This window comes from Durio zibethinus, chromosome 3, assembly GCF_047325235.1.
Source record: "Durio zibethinus cultivar Kanyao isolate XHJ-2024 chromosome 3, ASM4732523v1, whole genome shotgun sequence".
Lineage (NCBI taxonomy): Eukaryota > Viridiplantae > Streptophyta > Magnoliopsida > Malvales > Malvaceae > Durio > Durio zibethinus.
In genome coordinates, this window is record NC_143164.1 from 2,901,667 (window position 1) to 2,928,101 (window position 26,435).

At 34.8% G+C, this 26,435-nt stretch overlaps 5 protein-coding genes and 1 pseudogene across 11 annotated transcripts; 3 read left to right on the forward strand and 3 right to left on the reverse strand.

The window, feature by feature from the left end:
• Positions 1-4,765: 4,765 nt before the first annotated feature.
• On the forward strand, positions 4,766-6,246 carry LOC111301314 (24-methylenesterol C-methyltransferase 2). The gene has a single exon (XM_022896934.2). It carries the CDS (start codon positions 4,941-4,943, stop codon positions 6,024-6,026), a length of 1,086 nt encoding a protein of 361 aa, XP_022752669.2. The 5' UTR covers positions 4,766-4,940; the 3' UTR covers positions 6,027-6,246.
• Positions 6,247-7,414: 1,168 nt separating this feature from the next.
• LOC111301699 (thioredoxin-like protein CDSP32, chloroplastic pseudogene) lies at positions 7,415-8,243 on the forward strand (annotated as a pseudogene).
• Positions 8,244-8,524: 281 nt separating this feature from the next.
• On the forward strand, positions 8,525-11,822 carry LOC111301390 (putative prolyl 4-hydroxylase 3). Of its 3 annotated transcripts, XR_016340761.1 has the most exons (9): positions 8,525-8,850; positions 8,960-9,044; positions 9,469-9,566; positions 9,846-9,943; positions 10,319-10,448; positions 10,594-10,781; positions 11,021-11,108; positions 11,462-11,512; positions 11,631-11,822. XR_016340761.1 is itself a non-coding variant. In XM_022897209.2 (8 exons), exons 1-7 carry the CDS (start codon positions 8,660-8,662, stop codon positions 11,092-11,094), a joined length of 864 nt encoding a protein of 287 aa, XP_022752944.1. In that variant the 5' UTR covers positions 8,525-8,659; the 3' UTR covers positions 11,095-11,108; positions 11,462-11,595. The 3 variants fall into 3 exon arrangements, 2 of the variants coding, with proteins under 2 accessions (XP_022752944.1, XP_022752859.1); XM_022897209.2 differs by lacking the exon at positions 11,631-11,822 and having other exon boundaries at positions 11,462-11,595; XM_022897124.2 differs by lacking the exons at positions 11,462-11,512; positions 11,631-11,822 and adding an exon at positions 11,246-11,411.
• On the reverse strand, positions 11,632-15,872 carry LOC111301822 (calcium-dependent protein kinase 29-like). Of its 2 annotated transcripts, XM_022897847.2 has the most exons (8): positions 15,024-15,872; positions 13,733-13,876; positions 13,171-13,323; positions 12,906-13,021; positions 12,540-12,707; positions 12,273-12,400; positions 12,019-12,118; positions 11,632-11,906 (listed from the first exon to the last, which is right to left on the reverse strand). In XM_022897847.2, exons 1-8 carry the CDS (start codon positions 15,733-15,735, stop codon positions 11,835-11,837), a joined length of 1,593 nt encoding a protein of 530 aa, XP_022753582.2. In that variant the 5' UTR covers positions 15,736-15,872; the 3' UTR covers positions 11,632-11,834. The 2 variants fall into 2 exon arrangements, with proteins under 2 accessions (XP_022753582.2, XP_089614178.1); XM_089758052.1 differs by lacking the exons at positions 11,632-11,906; positions 12,019-12,118 and having other exon boundaries at positions 12,269-12,400.
• A 1,270-nt stretch (positions 15,873-17,142) lies between these two features.
• LOC111300881 (V-type proton ATPase subunit B2) lies at positions 17,143-22,234 on the reverse strand. Of its 4 annotated transcripts, none has more exons than XM_022896566.2 (15): positions 22,099-22,234; positions 21,660-21,740; positions 21,238-21,293; positions 21,050-21,148; positions 20,696-20,755; positions 20,191-20,302; positions 19,889-20,097; positions 19,518-19,646; positions 19,195-19,332; positions 18,739-18,889; positions 18,560-18,642; positions 18,289-18,336; positions 18,117-18,170; positions 17,941-18,024; positions 17,143-17,787 (listed from the first exon to the last, which is right to left on the reverse strand). In XM_022896566.2, exons 2-15 carry the CDS (start codon positions 21,715-21,717, stop codon positions 17,602-17,604), a joined length of 1,467 nt encoding a protein of 488 aa, XP_022752301.1. In that variant the 5' UTR covers positions 21,718-21,740; positions 22,099-22,234; the 3' UTR covers positions 17,143-17,601. The 4 variants fall into 4 exon arrangements, with proteins under 4 accessions (XP_022752301.1, XP_022752336.1, XP_022752225.1 ...); XM_022896601.2 differs by having other exon boundaries at positions 21,660-21,746; positions 22,099-22,219; XM_022896490.2 differs by lacking the exon at positions 22,099-22,234 and adding an exon at positions 21,928-22,085.
• A 616-nt stretch (positions 22,235-22,850) lies between these two features.
• LOC111301538 (putative nucleoredoxin 2) lies at positions 22,851-24,685 on the reverse strand. The gene is made up of 3 exons (XM_022897409.2): positions 24,159-24,685; positions 23,285-23,910; positions 22,851-23,084 (listed from the first exon to the last, which is right to left on the reverse strand). Exons 1-3 carry the CDS (start codon positions 24,234-24,236, stop codon positions 22,982-22,984), a joined length of 807 nt encoding a protein of 268 aa, XP_022753144.1. The 5' UTR covers positions 24,237-24,685; the 3' UTR covers positions 22,851-22,981.
• Between the last annotated feature and the right edge of the window lie 1,750 nt (positions 24,686-26,435).

Sequence of the window (26,435 nt, forward strand, 5' to 3'; positions counted from 1 at the left end):
TTGTGTTTGAGGGAAGAAAAGGTTTAAGAAAAATATTCATTCATTTGTACTCCCATGAGCATCCAAAATTGAATGAGTGATTCTGGTTACCTTCAGAAAATTTCATGGACTATGACTAACTACATAACGGATCAAATACTCAAAGCCCTTTGCCGTGTGCAATGATTGCCACGTAAGACACGTTCTCCTTAAGTTTAAAACCTAGTTTGGGCTGTTCATCATCTCAGAGAACTTCCGGTTCTGTCAGCTTGGAGAAAGGGCTACACACTTGAGGTTGAGGGGAAGACTATTAGGTCCACTAAAAGGGTTAATCTTCGAAAAAATGAGTTTTGTGGTAGTCTTGCCCACTGCTCAGTTTTGTATCTATAGAGCCTGGATTCCGTTCAAAATTTGTAAAAGTTTAATAGCATTATGATCTTAATTATGATATAAAGATAAATATTTAGGATTTGCTACAGTCCACATGCAGGGAATCATACTTTATTATCTTAATTATTTTTATTTTAAATTAAAACCATCAAATCCGCGGATATCATTGTTCTCCTCCGCATTATGCGCAGCATCAAAATGTTGATGATTCATTTTTTTTTTAAATTGAGAGTAAAATTCAAGGTTTAATCTAATTAATTTATGATGTATTTTTAATAAATTTCATTTAATAAATTTAAATTTTAATATAATATTTATAATTTCTTAATCTATTCTTATATTACAGCTTTTTATATAAAGAAAATTTAACAGTCACGAGATTAAAAAGAAGACATAACCAACTAAAAAATATGATTTGATATTATTTATAAGAAAAATATCATAATGAAATAAAAAATTAAATAAAAATTAAATTTTAGCTTTCTAATTATTTTCCTTATATCATATCATTTTATTTTTTTAAATTGTAAAACCGTTCATAATAAAAATTTTATTGGATATTTTTACTTATTATTAAATTTGACATATGATAGTAAATTTGTTTTAAAATTTAAAGTATAGTGATAGAATTACATCAATTAAAAAATTAATGATAAATTTAAATCACTCACATAAATATAATGATAAATTGATGTCTTATTAAAAATGTAGTAACAACTTGTGAATTGTTAGTAGTGTATTTATCGAGTATTAAAACCAAAAAAAGAAAAGAAATTAGAAGTTAAAACACTCTTGACTCAACTAACATTAATGAATTAAAAATGCGAAAATCAAAAGAAAAGGGGAAGGAGAAGGCTGATATCCAAAAGAGGAGATGGTGGTGTTCGGTCCTTTTCAAATTTAAAAAACCAAAGGGGAAAGAAAAACTGAAAAAGCGGTGAGAGATATTCACAGATCCAATGGCGAAAAATATCTCTTGGGCAATGCTTTTCTCTTTCCTTTTTTTTTTTTTTTTTTTAAATATTCTCAGCGAAAAGTAAATGTCTGATAAAAGTGCAACCTGCATACTTTTAAAAGAAGCTTCCACGTGATTTTTCTTCCTACGCCCCACACAACTTGCCTCATCTACAAACGCTTTAGATTAGCGCTCCTTCCTTCCGATGCCAGGTTACGTGCTTCCGGGTCATAACGATTGAATTGAATTTGGTATGATTTTTTTTAATATTATATAATATTAAAAAATTTTAAATTTTAATTTCATTTTGAAGATGAATTTTATTTGATTTTAATCGAATTAAAATTACATTAAATTTGATTAATTTAGTTTATATACTTTTAATTTTTAAAATTTATATATATTATTTTAATATAAAATTTAAATAATTTAAATAAATTTTAATATAAAATTATTTTTTATTTTATAAAAAATTTTAAATATATATAATTTGATTTAATTTAATTTTTTTTATTTTTAATTCAAATTTTAATTTTAATTTAATATATATTTTTAATATTTAAATTTAATTCAAATTAAATTAAAAAAATTGATTCAAACCAAATTAAACTCCACCATTTCAAAAGATTTTCAAATTTTTAGATTTTTTTTTTCACCCTTGATGTGCTTTTGTCTCAGTCCCTATGTCCATCCAGCTTTTGTCCTCTGTTTCAGCATATGACAATTGACAGGCAACTCTGATCTCCCCACAACTTGAACGGTTGAAACTCCTCTTTTGTTGTGTATTTTTTTTTTTTCCATTTAAATCTCTTTCACGTTCAAATTTGGAAATTTTATTAAAAACAAATCTACAATTTTCATAGTAGTTGGGTTTTTTTTTTTTTTTTAAACGTGGTTCAGAGTTTCAGGCTGATCCAGAGTTGTTGCTGCAGCTGGTAGCACATGCTATTTGAATGATATAGAGTGGAGGGATTAAAAGTGTGAAACCAATGACGGTAAACAATTCCAATGGGTTTCAAATTAGTAGTAATACCATTTTTATTAAAAAAAATCATAATTTAAAAATAAATAAAAATACAGATATTAAATTTTATTAAATATATAGATCAATTAAATTTGTCATAACTCATAAAATAAGTGTAAAACTAAATAAAACAAAGCTGTGTAAGAGTTATTAAACATATATAAACAGTGATGGAAAAATATATTAAAAAAGTAAATATATTTTAAGAAAAATAACTTACATCTTTAAAATGTATGTATTTAAGTAAATTTCACTCACCATCAGTTACCATTTCCCAATTAAATTCATGACAGTCAAAGTGAATGATGCAATCCCGAAAACAAGCAGGTGAACCGTATGCAAGAGATCCTCCAGCCGAAATTAATTCACCAGAAAACAATGCGACCAAAATCCAAACCCAGGGAGCTTTTAATGCTTCACCAGATTCTAGTTTGCAATTAAAGCAACTTCAACAATATTAGGCCAGGCAAAAGCTTGGATGGATATTTATGACTCAACAGGGTTTTCTATGAAAAAGATGTAACTAGTTTTATTGAAGTTAAGTCGGTAACTCAGAAAAATATTATTCAAATAAAATTTTTTTCCAGTTGGCCGTTGTCGCGTGCGTTGACCGTTTTCTCTTGTAGCATATTAAGACTACAAATCGACAGGACAAAAATACAATTAAAATTTATTTTAATTTTAATATATGAAAGTTGAAAAAAATATTTAATTAAAAAATATTTTTATAATTAAATGATTAAAGTAAAAGATTATTCAAAATTAAATGTCTTTTCATATATTTTACCCCAATAAAAATTTAAATATTGTGGAACATGTTGTGAGAGTACGTGACAAACAATAAAATTAAAATTGAAGATTCTTTTTGAAATTAAAAATAAAGGCGCATTTACTCTATTAAAATCAGTGCGTCAGAGAAAAATATCAGGGATTTTTTAGTTTTAAATTTCAGAAAAATACGTAATTATATGTCTAACTATTCATATATTCGAGATCGCGTATAAGGCGGAGTGATCGGTCACTGCCAATTCTGCTCATGACAACTGTAATTATTACTACTATTTCGAGAGTATAACCTTGATCAGATGTAAATCATAATAAATGTAATTAAAACTTTAGCTTTTTCTTTTTTTTAGAAGGCCGACCAGCTGGTATTATCTTTTTCAATCCAAAAGATCAAGGGCCATCCAGTCAAACATGGAGAAAATTTCTGACCAGATATCTCTTATCCAATGCTAGATTGCCACGTCATCTGTTTTATTGGTATAAAAAATTCAATATAAATTAAAGTTAATAGAAAATGTTTTATATATGTTCACTTTTATTTTAGGTAATAGTAGAAAATAAATAAATTCATACTTTCTTTTTCATTTAGTTTGGAGTAATAGTAGTATTTTTTTTTTTGGGGGGGTTCACTTGTCCAAAGTACCATGACCCAATGCCAAGACAACATGACACGAAGTCATGGACATTGTGTTTTGTTTCACCACCCAGGTTTCGCTTTCTTCTTTAAATGGTCCAGGGAGATATTTTTCCACATTCAATTTTCACTTTTTAACAGGCTAAGTTTATCATTCTAAGTATTTAATTTTTTTTTTTTACCAAAAATTGTAAAAATCTAGAAGAATCGGATATTAAGGCGTTAATGGTGTTTGAAATTTCCATGTTTGATCAAAATTCAATGCCTTTTTTCTCCTTGATGAAGTATTATTGACTCGGAATAAGAGAGATACTTGGAAAAAAATTAGGTAAAATAATATTGTAGAAAATGTTGTTACATTTAATGCACTATTTTTATTAAATTTAATAAAATTATAAATCTATTTCTTTAAATGTTATTAATAGAATAATATGTATAATATTTCTTTTAATAAAAAGGAAAATTGATTCAAACTTCCTTTAAAATTTTATAAAACAAAATTCCGCAAATTTTGTTAAGCAGGTAAAAGTTCCATTAATTGCCAAATGCGTTCTACATGCTTATCCAACTTCAATTAAAAATACGTGAATTTTATTTTACTTGTATGTTTTTAACATATATATATATATAAATTTGAGAAAAAAATCTACAATACGAGGAAAAATATCAAAATATATACACATTTCAAAATGCTGAAATTTTGTTGTTTATTTTATTTTTTAAGAAAATCTTATATAATTATTCGTTAAGATATTCTTATTGTAAATGTCTCTACATTATTAATACAAAAAATTATTACTAATATGATCCTATTTGATACATTCATTTAACGAAATCATACTCCTTATTACGTATAAAATATATTTTTATTTTTTTTAAATCGTTGCAAAATACAGTTTCTTAATACGAATATGAATACATACAAAACAAAAGGGGGTAAAACAGTAAATATAGACCTACATCAGTAATTTTGTTTTCTTTCTTTTGTTTCATCATCTATGTTCTACAATTTCTCAGCACGCGCGTAGCGCGTCCACTTTAGCGCTAAATACGCTTGCGCATGTCACGATATTTTTCTCTTTCATTTTTAGTGGAGGTGGGTGAGTATTGTACTTGTGCTTTGCCACTGTCACTCGCTCAATCTGAATCGCTCTTTCTCCTTTTCTTTTCTGATGGATTCTCTTGCTCTCTTCTGTACTGGGGCTCTTCTAATCTGCGGTCTTTACTGGTTCGTCTGCCTTTTAGGCCCAGCCGAGCAAAAGGGAAAGCGAGCCGTCCATCTCTCTGGTGGTTCCATCTCCGCTGAAAAAGTACAAGACAACTACAAGCAATATTGGTCTTTCTTCCGCCGCCCAAAGGAGATCGAAACTGCCGACAAAGTCCCAGACTTTGTCGATACTTTTTACAACCTAGTCACCGATATTTACGAATGGGGGTGGGGCCAATCCTTCCACTTCTCTCCTTCCATCCCAGGGAAATCCCACCGGGACGCAACGCGCCTCCACGAAGAGATGGCCGTTGATCTCATTGAAGTCAAGCCCGGAGATCGAATCCTTGACGTCGGGTGTGGCGTTGGTGGACCCATGCGTGCCATCGCGGCTCACTCGCGAGCCAAAGTCGTGGGCATCACGATCAACGACTACCAAGTGAACCGTGCCCGGCTTCACAACAAGAAAGCTGGGCTAGATTCGCTTTGCGAAGTTGTTTGCGGGAACTTCCTGGAGATGCCATTTCAAGATAACAGCTTCGACGGCGCGTACTCGATAGAGGCAACATGCCACGCGCCGAAACTGGAACAGGTTTACGCCGAGGTTTTCCGAGTGCTGAAACCCGGATCTCTCTACGTGTCTTACGAGTGGGTCACAACTGACAAATACAGAGCAGATAACCCTGAACACGTGGAGGTCATTCAAGGTATTGAAAGAGGTGATGCTTTGCCTGGACTGAGGAGCTACTTGGACATTGCGGAGACTGCTAAAAAGGTAGGCTTCGAGGTTGTCAAGGAGAAGGATCTAGCCAAGCCACCGGCTCTACCCTGGTGGACGAGGCTTAAGATGGGGAGAATCGCCTACTGGAGGAACCACCTTCTCGTCACTGTGCTGGCTGCCATAGGGATAGCTCCTAAAGGAACCGTTGATGTTCACGAGATGCTGTTCAAGACCGCTGATTATTTGACCAGAGGTGGGGATTCAGGAATTTTTTCTCCGATGCACATGATTCTCCTCAGAAAACCCGAGGTCCATCCTTCAAAATCTTAGCCATTTTGTTGAGGTAACTTGTTGCAGGATTTTGTTCCTCCTCTTGTTACTTTAGCCTCTTTTTTTTTCTAATTTAATTTCCTAGGTTTATTTTTTTCCTACTTTAATTAATGGAGATCATGTATTTCCTTTTTTTTTAGTTTTATTTAAATTCCAGTTGTTGATCTTGGTTTTTAATTTATAAAATGTTGGTGACAAGGAAAGGAACGAAACGAGTTAATTTTTTGTTGAATTCAAGTGGATGTTTGTGATGGTGGGCTGTGACTTCGATGTGGGAACACAAAAACAGCTTTCCTAAGCTGTCAACGATGGTGAAACCACATCCCAAATAAACAAAGGAAACAAACACTTCCCTTTGTTAAATTTAACCAGAGAATAAAATCTTCTCCTTGGTTTTTTCATTTCACTCAAGTAGTGAAAAAATTAACAGTGTAGATCTAAGTTGACATTAAGACTAAGAACTGGGTTGCCTATGTACAATCTGAAAGAGGGTGAAAATTTTTTAATTCGTTGCAGTAGAGAGTAAAAATCTGATTTTGAAAAGTGAAATCCGAAGCCGATGGAAGTGAGGAAATGGTCTGATAGGCAGTGGAGAGAGGGCGCACATGGAAGGATAGGAACTTTTGCATCGCAGCTAAGGTGGCGACGACTGGCAAGTCCTCTTGGGCGTGCATCTTCGGCTTTTTGTGCGTTTTGTCACATTTGATGTGGTTTATTGGACTACGTATAAGAGGATGTGGGCCACAATTACGTCGGATCTTTCAACGCTTCCTCTCCTTATGTCGTATTCTTAATACCACACTGAATTATCAGTATTTGGTCTCTGTGGCCCTTAAACATTTTGATACGAAACAAAGCCGAAGGAGAGAGTGTTGGAAATTAGTAGATCAGGAATGGGATTGTTAAAAAGCCCGTTATGATGTCATTTTCCTTTTTCCATTTTCAAAGCAGAAAATTTCTTACTACTTAAATGAAAATTTTATAATGCTATCAGGCAAAGCTCTACAGGAGGCTGCAATTATTCCCTATGAAACTGAAACTTACCTTCAGACCCTTGGTCGCGGCTTTGCCACCAAATTGGAAGTAAAAACTGAAAACCAGGCCCAAGTGTTCACTTTATACAAGCCCAATTGATCTCAGTCCAGCGGACTTGGATATCTCAATTCTCAATCTTCACCGGTCTACTTGTTTTTAACGAACAAAAGAACACGGGATATCAAGCGAAGTGATGTATAAGCGGAAAAATCTACCATCCAAAGTGCTCAAATATCATGACCAATGATAATGCAGAAAGGAAAAAGACTGAAATATGTGGACAACACGAACGAAAAGTAACCAAAACGAGAGGTTGCAATTTTTGTTCAATGAGAATTTTGATTTCATCCTCCGTTTTTATTTATGTTCCTCAGGTGCCCCTAGAAGGAACTCCAAATAGTTAATTCTTTCTCAATTACCTCACTCTAATGGCTACAATCACAACAAATTTCTTAACTTTGCCACCTCCTGACCTTCTTCTGATCTTTACATCATCCCAAAAATCAGCTCTCTTTCCTCTCATGGTTCCTTTCCATCATCCTTTGTTACTAGGCCTAGACCTTTTCCAACACGACTGGAAACAAGCAAAACCTCCCGCTTCATTACCAAGGCTACAGCTGCTCCTGGGACAAAGAAAGCTCCAAGTGATGAGAGAGTGCAGCAAGTTCACAGCATAGAGGAATTCGATGAAGCTCCTCGAATGGCTAAACACAAGCTTGTTGTGTTAGAATACGCTGCTAACCCAAATAACATAGCAATAAAATTTACCCTTTTATGGCAGATCTTAGCAGGACGTACAACGATTTGGAATGATGGGTAATGAATCGGAAAAGACTAGGGAGCTTTGCAAAAGAGAGAAAATATATAGAGAATGTTCCACACTTTAGCTTCTACAATAGCATGGAGAAAATCCATGAAGAAGAAGGGATTGGCCCAGATCAGCTGATGGGCGATGTGTTATACTACGGCGACAGTGATTCAGGTGTGGTTCAGCTGATTTGGGCAACTACGATTGATAGAGCGCTGCTGGATTGAAATGATTAGTTAAATATTAATAAAAACATAAGGTTGAAAACACTTCCTAATGAAATTAAAAAAAATGTTTTAGGTCTATAAAATTAAAATTTCTAAGACCTTTCTTTTTCTTCTCATACATTATAAAAAATCAATGGTAAGACTTGCCATTTCAGGCATCAGGCACCATTGCAAAACCTGGGGCTGCCCACAACCATCAAACACGCCGGATGGTAAAACCACGAGCACAATTATAATGACAATTATACCCACTGTTAACAATTCAATGAACACTACCAATGGTTCACTGCACCATTAACAAGGATAATTTTGTCATTTCGAATTACCCTTGCCAGAGACACGACAATGTCTGAAAAAGCTTCTATATAAAAGCCGCGCCCTCAAATGGGCGTCGCAAAGTCGGTTAGTCCTTCAACGGTTCCGTTTTCCTCATCCCCGTAGAAAATTTGTTCAAGTTTTTGAATCTCCGTTTTATCCAAAATTCGGATTTAGGGGTTTTGTTTTCATTGGATTGATCTCTGGGGTTTTGAGCTGAATGCTTTTGTTCTTGTTTTAATTCAAGAATGGCGAAAGTGAGACATTCTAGACTACAAGCGAAGAAATGGTCGACAGTAACGCTTGTGTTATCGATGTTGTTTATGTTAACGGTCGTTTTATTGATGCTTTTGGGACTAGGGATTTTCTCTCTCCCAATAAACAGCGATGATTCTCCTCCCAATGATCCCCCTTCCTATACACGCATGGCTTTTGAAAGGTAGTTGTGGTGGTTAAATTCCTAACGCATTGATCTCTTCCGATAGCGATGTCTTTTCCTGATCGTTTTCGTTAATTTGAATTAGTATTTGGGCGGGATTTTGATGCAGAGGAAAAGGTTTTGGGAAGAGGGGGGAGCGGTCGACTGAAGTCCTTTCTTGGGAGCCTAGAGCTTTCATTTATCATAACTTCTTGGTTAGCTTCTATTCTATTCTTTTTCTTTTTCTTATAATATTTATTTGTAAATTACTTTTACACAAATGTGTCAAGGGTTTTAAATAATTTGAAATTGGCAATCTCATCTTTCGGCTTGTATATGATTACGGTGGGAAATTTTGTAATTAATGAGAATAATAGTTCTCCTCTGGAAATACAACGCAGATGGATTTGATGAGTTGAATAATTTACGAAGGAAACCTTGTAAAACCCTTTTCTTTTTCCTGAATTGGTATAATTCTGGCCAGTGAGTGCAGTTTTATGTAGTGTCTGTTGAGTTTGAGGTCTTCCTCTTAGTTTTTGGTTAATAATAATAACAGTAACAGTAGTAGTAATGATGATGATAATTACTTTTTTTTTTTGGGTTGTTGTCTTGATTTTGACTTTTTACTCCTTTCAACAGTCCAAGGAAGAATGCGAGTACCTAATAAATCTTGCTAAACCTCACATGGCAAAGTCCACTGTTGTTGATAGCAAAACAGGGAAAAGTAAAGATAGCAGGTTTGCATTTTCTATCCTCCTTTATTACCATTCGATTAAGTATTTTTATTTCAGTTCTTTTCGTTCCAAGAGGTGGAATGGATTAACCCAGTTGAAGTGTAATCTCTTCTTTTGTTGTGATTACAAATGCTAAGATATGATGTTAATATATTGAACATCAATTCTCCTCTTTATGCTTTTCTCGAAAGTTATTTGAGAAACCCTGTGTTGTTTGAAGATCAGTTATATGTTGAACAACGAACCTAATGTTACGTCTTATGACACTTAGATTGTTCGCAGGGTGCGTTCAAGCTCGGGTATGTTTCTGAGAAGAGGGCAAGATAAAAGAATTAGGGACATAGAAAAAGGGATAGCGGACTACCCTTTCATTCCTGTAGGTATGAGATTCTAATACCAAACAAAACCTTCTACAAATATTTTACTCTGAAACCAATAATTATTATTATTATTTTTTTTTTTGCAAAAATATGTTGAGATGTCTTTTTATGGAAGCTCCTGGTTATGAGTCTCAATTAAACCTCAGTAGACGTTAGTGGCCATGTGCAAATGGGATATTTTTCGTCCTGTTTCTCTCTAGCATATTATTATTTACAGCAAATGTTGTCCAGATTAGATATTTTCTAATTTTTTTACTTTTTTAATTTGTTTTTGCAATTAAATTGATTGTCCCTTTTTTTTCCCAATTATTGCATTTTCTGTTGGTTTATTGTTTTGTTCCTTTTATGACTTAAAGCAAACGTTGTAATCTACAGAGCATGGAGAAGGTCTTCAAGTTCTCCACTATGAAGTTGGACAGAAATATGATGCACACTTTGATTACTTCCTTGATGAGTTCAACACTAAAAATGGAGGCCAGCGGATGGCTACTATGCTTATGTATTTGTAAGTTTTATAATTTTCTCTGTACATGTGCATGATGCATTCCACACCCAATCAAGTGTCACAGAAACTTTCTTCATTTCTCCTTTCTATATTTGAAAAAAAATGGATTTGTTACCTCTTACCATATTTTCTGCTAATGTTGCAGGTCAGATGTTGAAGAAGGGGGTGAGACAATATTTCCTGCAGCCAAGGTAAATGTTAGTGCTGTACCTTGGTGGAATGAATTGTCTGAATGTGGTAAACAGGGTCTTGCTGTGAAGCCTAAGATGGGTGATGCATTGCTGTTCTGGAGCATGAGACCTGATGTCACACTAGATCCTTCAAGTTTGCATGGTTTGCAGTTGATCCCCTTCCCACCTTCTTTTTTCGTTTTTAATCTTTAGCTGTGGTTCAAGAATGACTAAGCCGTTTTACATTTCGATAGCAAAAAGATTTGAACTGTTATCCATTGTCGTGCCATAAATGTTTGACAGTTATGTTCGAAAGTTATTTCTCATTTTATCATAGCAACTTGTAGTTATCTACTGCTAAATTAACAAATAAATTTAACTGTCTTACACGGCTGATGCCAGGTGGATGCCCTGTGATTATGGGGAACAAATGGTCCTCTACGAAGTGGATGCATGTTGAAGAATACAAGGTGTAAGCTGCTCTATAGAGGTACTTGTAATGAGATTAGAAATGTACGAGGTCCCTCAAACAACCTTTGGAGAAGTTTATTAGCAGAGCTAGCTAGCTACCTAGCTTTTTCAATGATAGGTCACTTACTTGGATGAATTACCATGTATATGCTAAAGGGTCAAGGAGCGTTTTTTGAGGTTTTTGAAGGTGTAGAGAGTTAAATGAAATTATGGCATGAGAAGATAGAAAATGCAGAATAATCATACCCGTACGCTTGGCTTGGTGTTTTTGTGATAGTAAGCTGGTTTTAACTTTTAATGATTAATGTTCTTATTTCTGCCAGTTGAATTGATTCTTTATTAGTTTGATACGTGCTGTTTTTTGCTTGACAGGATACCAAGGTACATGTCATAATGGTCCAGTACTGGGAGAGTGTGATTCATGTAACCTTTTAAACTCAGGTCCAATATTCTTTTATCTGAGATTGAGAAGTATTTGTTCTTAATTTTTTTTTTTTTAATGGTGTTTGCCCTTGAAAATACTATCGGCATCCTGCACCAGTGAGAAAATATGATGTCATACTTGATAGATTCATTAGGAGATAGGAACATGGGTCGCTGCTGATACATCAACAGCCGACTGTAAAATATCATAATTGTAGTGAAGATGGAAAGAGCAGAAAGTTGGACGAGTTCAAGAATGGAGTAGCAGTGTAGATGATCCCTTTTTAGTTATTCATGGTTACAACGAGCAGTTACTGTGTCTTTATTTCCCATTCCCCTCTTGAGTTCCTCTTTTCATCATGGCTACAAACTCCTCATAATTGATTCTCCCATCCTATCCAGTCCAATGATAGAATCATTTATCCAACACCATTGAAATTTTAACGAAATTATACGAGGAACAAAAAGATAAAGAGTGATTAGGAGGACTAAAAGAAGAAAATTACCTTATCAGTATCAACATCCTCAATCACTTCATCTACTGTAGCCTCATCTCCCATTCCATACTCGCTCATGGCTTGTCTTAATTCATCTCTTGTGATAAACCTGAATGAAAATAAGAATAGTAACAATCAAGTCAAGTTAAACGATACATGAATGTTAAAAACTTAATAAAGATCTCATTCTGGAAAATATGTTAGCTCATGCTAACTAATTTAGGAAGAGTGAAAAAGAAAAGGAAGTAGTACAATATATTTACCCACTACCATCTTTGTCAAAGAAGCGGAACGCCTTGTGTATATTTTCTTCCCTATCAAGCCTATGTCGATCCATTGTAGCAGTGATAAATTCAATGTAATCAATGGCTCCACTCTTGTCAACATCAGCCTGATAGAATAATAAAGTTTAGATTTTCAGAAGTTGCCAACTTGAAGGAATTGCATATATCTCAAGGCTCATTTCCATAAGTAAATGGTTTCAATAAAAAGAAGAGGGGGAAGGGATTATATAGTTCGATAACTCTTACAGCATCCATAAGTTGCTTTATTTCTGTTTCCGTTAGCTTAGATCCCAATCGAGCTAATCCATCCCTGAGTTCTTCTACAGTTATTGTACCACTTCCGTTTGTGTCGAAGTTTCTGAACATGTGATTCAAGCCCTTGATCTCTTCTGATGATAGGCTTTCTGCTATCACCTTCCAGCAATCAAAATTTCAGATAAAGATATCAGCTGGTGGGAAAATGAAAGAAAGAAAATGAAATTTGTGCTTTTATGCTTGAGTAAATTATTTATCCTAGAATAACATCACAAATGCAAAGAATATTGTTATCCAAGATGTTTAAATTGCAATTGAGTTTCAAATGAGTAAAAAACCAGAGGCATTGGATCATACCTTTAAGGCAAGCTTTTTGAGCTTGTTCATTACTCTGAACTGCTTCAGCCTACTAAGAAGAGCACTTTGAATAGGTTTGTCAGATGCATCACTACCCACATTCATCCATGGGTGTTCTGGTTCAAATACACAAAATGAAAAACATTAATTGCCCACTAATTACCTAATTATTTTCTGCATTAAGATGAAACCAATATTCAATGTTGTTAATTTGTATAGAAGGTTTTTGCCTAATTTTCAGACACATATATCATTAGTTCTTTACCTAGGGCTTGGGCAGCTGTAATCCGTTTCTTAGGGTCCCTTGCTAGCATCTTCCTGATGAGGTCCTTTGCACCATCAGATATAGATGGCCATGGCTGGCTTTTCAAGTCCAGATTACCTTCTAAAACTGCTTTAAAGATTTCTTTCTCAGTCTCTGCAACAAAATTATTCATTAACAGATGAAAAAGGTATCCGAACCAAAAGTAAACCCTTTAAAAATTTCCAGAACAAGTTAAATCTCTCTCAGAAAATGAAGGGATGGACAAACCAAATGACAGCATGGATGGGAGGGAAAGTAGCAAGTCATTATGAGCCCTCCAATTCTTGTTCTTTGAATTTTCATATGTACTACTTTTGTCAATATCCATATGAATGGTGACTATTTGGTCTCAATTCAAATTTCTATGGCAGCACACAAACTGAAACAGGAAACTGAAGTTGTTATGTTGTGCTGGACATTTTGTGTTTCCCTACAGCTCTTGTAGCACAACTCTGCTTCAATTCTCTCTTGGATTATTGAAAACTTTATCCAAACAAAAAAAAAACATAAAATTTTCACATACCACCCCAAAATGGAGGCACTCCACTAAGAAGAATGTATAAAATGGCTCCAGCACTCCACATATCAATCTCCTTGCCATATTTCCGCTGTAACACCTCTGGTGCAACATAATATGTACTTCCAACAAGGTCCCTATACATTCTACCTGAAAAGTTAAGTGAAATTCAAATGCTTATAAGTAGAATTAGACAATATGAGATTCATGATTACTTGGAAAATCTAATGCATAAATAAATTCGAGAAAATCAAATTCGAAAAGCACAGAAAATAATTGAGAAAGGTGAAGTTGAGAAAAGATACTAATATACACAAATGTGATGTCATCAAATGATAGTTCGTAAATCAATCAAAGAGGGGAAATGCTGTTGTAACGGTTTCACCAAAAATCAATGAGTATAATACTACATTCAATCTGAATAGTTGACCATTAAATCTATTTGGTAAAATCTTAACGTTTTGTGTTGGATATCCATGGATTTTATGACAGCATCAGATAACTTGCACGATGATAGCAATTCTCTCAAAGAGGAGCATGTATCTCATGCATGGTGATGAGACATGAGAGCAAAAATAGCTCCTGCTGTGCCTGTAATGGTGCAACTCAATTGTCCACAGTCCAAACCCCTTAATTTCTTTTGTTGAATCTGATGTAGATTAATCAGTGCTTTCACTTTCACAGCAATATGTCTGGTCTTTTGGACGTATAATAATAGGCTAAGCATCTGGTTTAGTCATGAATCATTATGCCATGAACCTACAACGTGATTCTTTTTCTAATTAGCCTTTTATTTTGTTCTATCGATTCTTTCTCACCAGTATGAACTTCGTACTTAGAAAAAAATATCATTGACTTGGCTGACCGGTCCCCTTCTTCATTGACTTGGATTGGTTTACCCATGAGTAAATCTAGAAAGAATAATGTGCAGAGTCCGCTTCCGGCTCTAATTGATATACCCAACTTCATTTTTATTGCTTTAAGTTTTTAACAATGGAGATCACTGAAAACGCCTTAATCAAATTTATCTGTTTCCTGAAATTGATTCTAGCAAATTTGTCCAATAGTAAAACCTGGGGTTTAACCGAAATAGGAAAAAAAATCATAATATAATTTCAAAAAAATTAGAGACTTTGATCAAGCTATGGCCATGTCTGACAGAAAAAGGAACGATAATATGTATCATGCAGGAGTTGGAAGTAATCAAAGATTTAAAAGAGAAAGATTGATTGAGAACCAACTTCAAAAAACAAAAGCATAATAAATCAAATAGAAACAGTAAAAAGTAGTAGCTAGCCTTCCTCAATGAAGACAGAGAGTCCAAAACCAGTGGCCTTTATTGGAGAATTCAAATCCTTGCTAACCATCAAGAAATTCTCAGGCTTCAAGTCTCTATGCATAACCCCCATAAAATGACAGATATGCACCACATTCACAATCTGCCTACAAATTGAAGCCGCTTGAGGTTCTGAATAACGCCCTTTAGCTATGATCCGATCCAAAAGATCGCCACCTGAACACAACTCCATTACCAAATGCAGAGAATGCTCATCTTCATAGGCATCTTTGAACTCAACAATATTTGGTTGCCCAGCTAGATGCTTTAGTATCAAAATCTCTCTTCTAACATCTTCTACGTCCTTGTCAGTGGTTAGTTTATGCCTCGAAATAGAATTGCAGGCGTATTTTCTCCCTGTTGCCTTTTCAGTGCAAAGATAAGTGATGCCAAACTGATCTCTTCTCAACTCTTTGTCAATATCATAAATGGTGGTGATGTCAACATAAGGTTTGAGCAAAGTGGTTTCAATCAGGGATGTTGAAAGAGCTTTAGGAAAAGAAGGATTTTGGTTTTCCATGGTTGGTTTTTGTAGAGTTGGGTTAAACTGTTCTTCGGCTGTTTTGGGCAATAGTTGATATGGGCGAGGAGAAGAATCGGATGAGGAAGTGATTGGGATTTCATTAGACTTGGATTTTCCCAAGCAGAATCCCCGAGATTGGCAGAGTCCCATAGTGGCTGTTAACAAAACAAAAGAGTTGTCTTTTTTCACCTGTTTTCGTGTGATTTTGTTTGATTGAATTGTTATGATTGTTGCATGAGCATCCAGAGACGTTTTTTCTTTGGTTATACTGTTGCATTATTAGGTGCTTTGCTTTTGCCTCTGGAATGGTCTTGAGTATCATTCATTACCTTTTTGTTTGGGTTGACTGACTATGCTGTGCTTTGCTTGAGAGAGAGAGAGAAGTAAATAAGGGAAAGCATTTTCCATAAATAGAAGGGGGGATTTTAGGGGTCTGTTTCATGTTTCGGAGCTTACTTCGTTGTTAAAGCTCAAACGTTTCATTTTACCGTTTTGTTTGATTTTATAGGCCATTTCCATTTGTATAAAATCCCATTCAAGCCCAAGGAACCTTGACAATTCCCAATGGTGTCGTCGATCTAGGAAGATCGAAGAGTAAGTTGGATTTTTTCTTTTTGGGTTGAGTAAGAGTAAGATCACTCTCAAATCTGGCTCCAAAACCAATATCTATACCTAACTAACCTCAGGCTAGTATTAAACTATTTGCTTTCCTCTTCTAAATCCAAACCCAACTCCCCGTGAATGAATCGTCCCGTCTAAATTCAACAACTTAGACTGGGCACAGCAGACTCAGATGATACGAAAATGGCATTTAGTTTAATGCTTGAATTTGAATTTGGTTTTGATTAGATAAACGCATTTGGCTCTAAATTAAACCAAGTCCCCTGGAATAAAGGGTTGTCTAAGAATTCTCGAGAAAAAATTCCTAAGATCACTCGTCCAGGAAAAGAACCTCTTGTTCGATTTGCCTTCGTTTTTTCACATTTTGGCCTTTCTGTTCTGTCATTTCTGCTATTTGATTTGATTAGCCACTCTTCCTGTCAGTTTCGAGTGTTCTGACTAAAGTTCATTTAATCGAAATACGCTTTCGTTGATCTTTCTTGTATACGGTTTCGAATTTCCAGGACTTTTTACAGGGAGAAATAATTCATAGCATGGGGTATAAATCTTGCCCTCTATGCAGGAGAAATTTTTTATGCTCCAAGTCGAATACAGAAAATTAAGTTCTGCCCCTGCCTCTACTCTTCTGAAGTATGGACGCACTTATCATCGACAAAGTTTCCATTCTTCTTGTTCAAGCTCGACTACAGAGTTCCGAACTAAACGGGACACAAAAACCACGCCAGAATTGTACTAGGAATTTAGAAATTTGTACATAATATTTTCGTATGCATTGTTGCCCTTCTTATTACATTTAAATCATTATGTAAAATTCGAGAAAAAACCCCTTTTCTTTCGACGTTAGCTCTTTCTTTTCATATTGTTTCAATGGGCGATGTCATTGGCAACTAATTTCAATGAAATTTCCACTCAAATTAAAGGAGCCACTGCCAAAGCTGACAAAAATAAGATTTGAAACGACGTTGGAAAGTGCTAAAAAGCAGCCAATGCAAACCCACGAGGAATATATAGTGCCACTAGACTTTAGACTTAGACAAAGGCTATAAATCCAACAACTTAATCCAATCTCCTATCCTTTTTCATCGCAGTTTGAATGACGAAATAACGTCCTGAAAATACTGTTCTCGAAAAGCTTCTGGGTTCTCGAAACAAAGAATACTTATGACTAAAATAATCACAGGCCATGAACTTGAATGAAAGTTTTAAGGAAACCTGTTTCTAGAAATAGACATGTAGTGCGCTGCAGTCGTAGAGAACCCATTCATCGAGACTGATTTCCGTCGAGGTCATGCAGCAAAGGCAAAGTGTTTTTGGTGAAGCGACCCAATGGCAGACTTAATTCAAATGAAAATTGACATGATGTTGATAAGCAAAGAGCAGACTTGCTTTATCAGATCAGCTTGTTGCATCACGACTGTAGTACTGGTCAAGTGTCTTTGCAGGTATACGGTGGAGAAGTTCCCGTGGGAAGATTCGAAGCAAAGTCCATGCTAAATCAAGTGACTGGAAGATGTTGCGAGTATCATAAGCACCTTGAGTCACGAATTTTCTCTCAAATTTATCTAGGAACTCCAGATAAAGCTGGAAGATGATAACATGGAGAAAATCAAAATTCAATTCTTAATATGAAGCTTTATGTTTGATAACCTTGCATGCAAAGCCGCACATGCATGGTATGGAACCCCCACACAAAAACACACACACATACAAACAGAGAGAAAGAGAGAGAGAAACCAGATCCTCAGAAGAAAGTGCTTCCTCTCCAACCACAGCTTTCATTGCTTGAACATCTTTTCCAATAGCATAGTTTGCATATAGCTGAAATCAAGAAAAGCAAGGTTTCAGTGTGTATAACAATAGTACTTAAGTGGAAGGAAACCTTGCTTCATTTTAGAACTTCTCAATAAGACCTGGTTGGACACATCAGCATGATCTCTACGAGTCATCCCTTCACCAATAGCACTCTGAAATGTAAATAACGAAAGGAAAAGCTCAGCATAAACTCTAATTTATGTGTCCACTTATTAACAAGCAGGTAAACTTTCTCATACAAGATGAAATGATAATAATTAACAGTCATACCTTCATTAATCGAGAAAGTGAAGGGAGTACATTAATTGGTGGGTATATCTGTTAAGAAAATAAATAAACATAAGATCAATAATTATACATACTGTTCAAACGTAAGCACTGGCATTCCATATGTAATTACATCTATTAGGCAACTTAAGATTTTAAACTTTGAAAAAGGGAGTAATTTTAATTTAATTGAATTTGACACTGTGCATATGCTACAGTAGATTCTAAAACCATGTTCAATAATTAAAACAATAATGAATATTGTTTCACTCACTTGTCGATTGTGGAGTTGTCTATCAATGTATATCTGCCCTTCAGTAATATAACCAGTAAGATCTGGTGTAGGATGCGTGATATCTGGTTCACAGAAATCAACCAAGTACTATATCAGACAACCAGTGTTAAAACTTAAAAGAATGCTGTATTTTGTTTTTTGTCGGAGTTGCCTCTTACCATCATTAGGCATGGTCAAAATAGGAATTTGGGTAATAGAACCTTTTCTTCCTTCTATACGCCCTGCACGTTCATAAATTGTTGCCAGATCAGTATACATATAACCAGGATACCCACGCCTTCCAGGGACTTCTTCGCGTGCAGCAGATACCTACAGGCACATATAAAACATGATGAATGACATCAGTCCAGAATTATATTCATCGGTTTATCAGATTTAAGTCTTCTAAGTCACTGTCAAATGGATTACATTCACTTTCTAAAGTCATCTCTAACTTCCAAAAATACCTATGAAAGGTCTTAAGAAAACACAAGGTTGCCTTTGAGTTTCTGAGTTAAAATAATTAGATGTTCAAAGAGCATTAGCAGAACGTTATTTGCCAGTATAGGGATAATTTGACAAAGAAATTATGTGCCATATATCCTCCCAGCCGAACAGCTATAAAGCATATGTACCTCACGAAGAGCATCTGCGTAAGAACTCATATCTGTCAATATAACCAGAACATGTTTCCCACATTCATAAGCCAAATACTCAGCGGTTGTGAGGGCAATTCTTGGTGTGATAATTCGTTCAATTGTGGGGTCATTGGCCTGGAGACACATTAAACAGATCGGTTCATTGGAAAAGATAAGAGGAATGGGACTACTTTCTTGATAAGAATACTCATAGACAGTCATTTTCAATGGGAAAAACCTCATGACATGAATAGATATAACTTGAATTACTTTGCAGGAAAAAAAAATGATGAGCGAAAAATATTAATTAATGGAATTACCAGGTTCAGAAAAAGGGTAACTCTCTCCATTGATCCATTTTCCTCAAAATCTCTCTTAAAAAATTGAGCTGTCTCCATGTTCACACCCATAGCAGCAAACACAATGGCAAAATTGTCTTCTTCCTGATCCTAAAAGTCAATCCATAGAACAGGACAATAAAAAATATCAAATTTGGGGGAAAACAAGGGGAGGGGCCATATAAAGGTGGAATAAGAGAAATGAACAATCTCACTTCCAAAAAAAATTGTGTATTGGTTCAATTCAGTTCCCAAAACAAAAATTATTGAAATCCACAAAATAAGCAATGAAAATCAAGCACACTGTCAAGCCAATCTTCATTAATATCACATTAGGCTACATGTAGACATACATCAAGGAGATTATCAGACTTTTCCAGCCGCTTTACAAGACCCGCCTGACGACAAATTTGAGCAGCTATTTCATTATGAGGAAGACCAGCAGCAGAAAAAAGAGGAATCTTCTGTCCACGAGCAATGGAGTTCATGACATCAATTGTTGAAATCCCTGTCTGAATCATCTCTTCAGGGTAAGTTCTCTCGCTAGGATTGATAGAGCTCCCTGAAAAGGAAAAATGACAGATATTTAGAATGGTACGATAAACTGATTCATCCTTCAACTATTAGAAAACCACAGTTTCCTGCAGACACTCACCAGAAATATCCAGGTATGCCTCAGGCAAAATAGGAGGGCCATTATCAATGGGTTTTCCGGAGCCATTAAATATGCGTCCTAGCATATCCAATGACACAGGCGTTTTCAAAACCTGTTATAACATAGAATAGAAGGGGCTCAACAATCAACAACCATACAAAATGACTAAACTGACCACCATGACTAGTCTAAAAAGTTTAAAATCACAAACAAAGAGGATTACAGATGAAAGTAATGGGTGTTCCAAGACTTTCCTATTTTAGAAAGCTCAGCTCATTCATGTTTAACCATAAAGATGTTATGCGACAGCTACTAGCACACATATCACTCAAAAAAGGTAAAAAAGGGTTTTGCATCAAAGAGCACAAGGTGAAAATAACATTTCAAAAATAAAACCCTAATGTTCAAAAGATCCAGTAAAGCTAACCATTCTATTTGCCATCCTAGTTCTACAAGCCATAATAAAAATGAAACCTATAGTACCAAAGAAAAGCAAACTTATCACCTCTCCTGTAAATTGCACAGTTGTGTATTTGTTGTCAATTCCAGATGTTCCTTCAAAAACCTGAAAAAGGAGAAAGAGAAAAGAATAATGCATACACCTTCTCAACAAACTTAAAGCCATTCCAGAACCAATTGTCACCTAATGCTTTCAGGAATTCATATCTCATGGTAATGATTTTACTGGCTCTAGTACACACATGTTTTGTATCAGGTATGCTGTTCTCCTCCACATTATTTGATCCATCAATATGGACTTCAAATAACTATCAGATCTTGGGATATCTCATTATATAACACAGGCAATAAAACCTTTTCCTATGTGGCAGAATTCATGGTTGCATGCTTGGACAAATACCTGCACAACTGCTTTCTCTCCATCAACTTCCAAGACTTGACCACGTCGAGTGGTTCCATCTCCCAACCGAATATTGACAATCTCCTGATACTTTGGACCCTGAAACATTTCAAAATTGTTCCCATCATATCAACAAACTTGCAATTAACTCTGAAGATAACCAACAAAGGATAGAAAAGCAAACCAACCTTAACTTTGTCAAGAATGACCAATGGTCCCGCAACACCAGACACAGTTCTATACTCTGCAAACCAAAAATCTCCCAATTAATGCTCTATGTAATCTTCACACTAAGTAAAATAACTGTAAATTGTCACTCCCGCATCCCATTACACTTATCATACCAATGAAAAAACTTGAGTAGTCGAGTACTTGTTTGATTAAAAAATGAAATAATTAAACATCCCTCTTAACTTCACCATTTTTTTAATCCACCTAACCATTAAAAATACATATCCTGAATTTAAACATATTATATAACCAATCAACTAAAGATGACAAAGAAAAAACACTTCATCACCATCCAATTCACTTGCAAATAGGGCTTTGCATGATATTGCGATAAATAGTAAGGAAAATGTAAGCAAGGGACGAAAATTGACTAAGTTACCCATCCCGATCTCCAGAGTTCCCTCCTCCATGTCAATGAAGTTCTTTTCCGCACCCATCTTCAAGTAATCAAAGTTCAAAGCTGAAACTAACATTAAAGAACAGAATCAGAAAACATATCAGTATTCACTACACCGAACCAAATAGTTAAGCAGATCAAAAGAAAACAGAAAATTTGACAAAATTAATTCGGATCCAAACAATTAACCGCCGTTTCTTCGGCTACTGATTGAATCTGAGTTTGAAAAGATTTGAAACTCTATCCTTACCGCTGAATTCGATTGAGCAAAGGAGAAATTAAGCAGTAAAAGACAAATAATTTATCAGGTTATGGAGGGGAAATGGTGGACTGGAGGGATCTGATAAGGGAGAGTGGGGAATTTGATTGAAAATAATAACAATAATAATAATAATTGCAGCAAAAATCGACTTCAACTTGCCTTGCTCCGGTTATTTTCTCTCAAGTTTTTACCCTTTGATAGTTACTGCTGTCACGAACACTTACAAACAAGCATGTGATCAGATGTGATGTGATTTTTCCTTTTTCCTTTTTCTATTTGTTAGTTAATGAATAATAAATTAAAAACAATTAGAAAAATATAAAGTAGAATTAAACGAATTGGCAAAAATTAGTTCTTTCTCCATCTCATTATTATATTATCTTTTATTGATTTTGTGTTAAATGAACTAAATTTTAATTATTATTTTTAATAAAATTTGAAAAAATAAACAAATTTTCTAAACATATTTCTAAAATTTTTAATTCAGTATAATATTTTAAAAATTAATAACAATAATTAAATTTATTTAACAAAAAATAAACATAAAAGTAAAAAATAGAATAAAAATAGTTTTTTGTGTTAAACATTTTATTATTTATTTATTATTTTACCCACCTTGGAAATTCATATCTATACCTGTCCCACTAGGACAATGTTTTCAATAGATATTTTTTGTATTATGCAACGTGGCAATCAAGATGACCATGGCATCATCGAAGTATATCCTCTTCTTCTTGTCATAGCTTCTTCAAAAGCCTATGAACAATTTCAATTATTTTATAGATAGACTATAGTTGTAGCACTTTAGGCTGCCCAAAATAGCAGTAGTAATTATTAGTAGCTTAACAAACGGTTTTATTATTGTTCTTTCTAATTGATTTTGTAGTAATTTTTTCTTGTTTTATTACGTTTATAGATTCCAAAAGCAAAAAGGCTTCCCCAAGCCTATTTCTTCAAAAAAGAAACTTCATAGAAGCTTCCTTTGGTTGATTCTTATTAGTTTGGACATCGGAGAGCTGAGCTTGCCACTTACGTGTGACCTTCAGTTGAGCAGCGATGAGACGAATGTGATGTTAAAGTGACCGAAGAAGGGAGAGGAAAAAATTCCAACATCACGTCCCAGCTTCCAGTACACATTTTCTTTACTGCCAAATGTGATGTTCATGGCTTAGCTACAATAATTTTCCGAGTAGAAACCCACATAACATTTTATAGATCATAGATGAAGGGAAAGCTAGCCAATCCCTAACACCAGATTAACAAAACAAGTCTGATAATCCTGATTAAAGCATATTACTCAAAGCTCAATTAGCAACATTTAGGATAAGCGCCAGCTCACAATTACCTGCCTTCAATTGAGCCTGCAGGTGCCACAGGTCTCATGCACCTGGGGTGCACCTCGTACCCACATTCCAGACATAGGTAAGCCCAACCAGACCCTTGCTCATCACAATCGCAGCATATAAAGGGACCTCCTCCAGTGCCTTCTGATACCAATGTAAGCTCATGGCAATGACCTGCATGATACTCGGATCTTGGTAAGCTCTTAGCTGCCTCCTCAATTTCTTTCTCTAGCAACTCCACTTGGGCAACAGTGAAAGGGTACGCATTTTCCTGGTACAGATTTATAAGATTTCTACCTTGCTTCGTTATTGTTTTGCCATCAGGACCTATAATTATCAAACAAGGATTGCCTTGCACATCGAAGTACTTTGCAAGGCTTTTAACAGTGGGGTCTCCAAAAGGCAACGCTAGCCATGGCATGGTAGCAAAGTACGAGTCAAACGAACTTTGATCACGATCATTTGACACGAAAACAATTTCAAAATCCTCACCACCTTTTTCTTCCAACATTTGCTTGATTCTCTGGTAAACGGATATCAGCTTGGGAGTGAACTTAACACATGGAAAGCACCGTTCCTCTGAGAAGTAAAGTCCAACTGTCTTACCTATCAAGGAATCAACTGGCACCTGCAAAGGAAATGTATACGGTTGAATCAGTACTGAACAGAGGTTCATTAATCTCAAAGCATCTCAACCACACAAGTGAGGGCTCAGTAACTCTAAGATCATGTTGGTCAATCTAGTCTAGCCCTTGCCTCAGATGACAATGCGAATCGGACCATACGGATATAAAATTGGTGGGTGAGGATACCTTGCAAAGGTAAGGGTCAAGGACAACATGATCAACAAGCGAAGTTACTGATCAGTTAGCTTACCTGAAATAATACTCTGTTAAAGTTTGAATGCTGACCACATACTTGTATCAACATATGCTTTAAATAGAATTGTTTCATTAACTATTCTATAATCCAAGTGCGTGCAAGAATGGGCTGTGACGGCTGACAGCCTTTAGCTTTGAATTCCCATTCAACGACATGAAAAGTACTACGGTTAATTGCTGCCTTGTTTGCATTCAGGGAAAGATTGTTGTCTACCATTGCTTGAAGGTTTTGCAGGACGATTTCTTCCCTTGATGTACACATGTTCATTGCATTACACGTGGCGACATCACTCGCTTCCATCAGTTCATTACATGTCGGTGCATCAACAAAATCCAGTTTCACCGTTACCTAAGGGTAGAGGAGCAAAGGTGGAATATTTTAACTGTGCCAAGGGTCCCCGTTTCGTTTTGGATAATGATACCAGGTAGCAGATTGGGGAGTTTAGGACAGAGATAGAGAAAGAAAGACATAGAAGGAAAAAACAGCAGCCAGGCTGTAAAGATATTGCCATATGGTGCAGTGACAGCTCTCTCCGATCTGGGTCATTTTTATAAGCCAATGACATTCGTAAAGATGGTGACAGACAGCATACCAATTAATAGCAACACAACATTTACACTCAAAATCTCCATTCTATTCACATCTCCTTCAAGAAGTAAATTGTTCTTAATTTGATGAATTGGTTCCGGTTGTGCAAAGTAGGCTACGTGTTAGGGAGTATGACATTTAGTTGGTTGTTTCAATCATTTCAATTGCTTGAATCTTTAGAATTTGGGTACTATCACAAAAGTTTAGATAATTAAAATTAAAAATTTAATATTTTACAACAAATGCGCACAACTATTAGTTAATCAATCCTTTCTCTCTATGATACAAACAACTTAATGTCTGCATGTCATGCTCATGTTCGGGCCCTCTGTATTTAAAACAATCGTGTTTTAGCAAAACTCGTTCAGATATTGAGAGCTTGAGACTCCCATCTTGATTAGGTTGATTAATTATGACTTTATGAGTTTGCTTGGACAGTGTTTGAGCCGTTTTAAATTCAAACAGGGCCCACATTTTTATTATTTCTATTATTATCAGAGTCCATATAATAATATTCTATTTCTGAATCCGAACATGACCCAAGTCAGAAAATCTAGCAGCATAAAACAAGTCTATGAGTGCTGGTTTTGACAACATATTCATCAACCTCAAAATCCTTTTTCTTTTTCCTTTTCTTGGGTGTACATATAATTGCAGAAACAATTAACACAGTTGCCTAATTCTTTCTTTTTCTATAAATGTGAGGTTAAGATATTGAGAGAGATTGTTATCAGTTTGGCATGTGGACCTTCCCTTACATCACATACTTTTGTTTTGATTTTTCTCCCCTCAAATATCATACTCTCAATATGCATGAATGAGGATGTTTTTCATTTTAAGTCTCTTACGAAATTTTATAAATAAATAAGCTTTTTGCTTGGACAAGAAAAAAAAAAAAAAGATGAGTCAAATCTCCCCCTTAATCAAATTGTTGTTGTTGTTTTCTTTTTATTTTTTTAATAATTAATGTCCTATACCCTTGTTTTCTACAAATGGGATAAGCATACAACTAAAAAAAATTCTAATATTTCGATTGAAAATCATCAATTTGAGTGCATATAATCAGCCTATTTAATGAATTACAAAAAATTTCAATAGTTGGAACCAATTTTATTTTCCAAATTTGATTTGGAAAAGGCTTTTTTTAATGAAAAATTTTCAAAAGAATAGAGTTGATTATTGAAATTATTGTAGTGAAAATTTTCCATAAATACTCTAAATCAATAATAATTCATTTAAATTCATTCAACGACATGGATGGGTGATAATAATTCATTTTCCTCTTTAGTGGCCAAGCAACTCAAAATTAATTAAGCCCTTGGCTAAAAAAATGACAAAGCGACAAGTAAACATCAAGGACAGTAGCTTCCTATGCCTAACCGATTCAAAGTTATTTACAACTTTGAAGAATATGGCCTCCTACACTGTCAAACAATTAATTGCACACAATTATTGAATATTTATATATATATATATAAAACACATATTGAAAATAAAAAAATTAAATTAAAATTTTTAATCTCTTATGCAATCATCTTAATTACATTTTGTATTTGATTATTGAAGATTGTAAGTGAAATTTTGTAAGTGCATCAATCTTATTTAAATGCGAAAAGAATGTTTTAAATTTTGTAATGATTAGCATAGAATATTATATATTATTCAAATGGTAACTTTAACGAT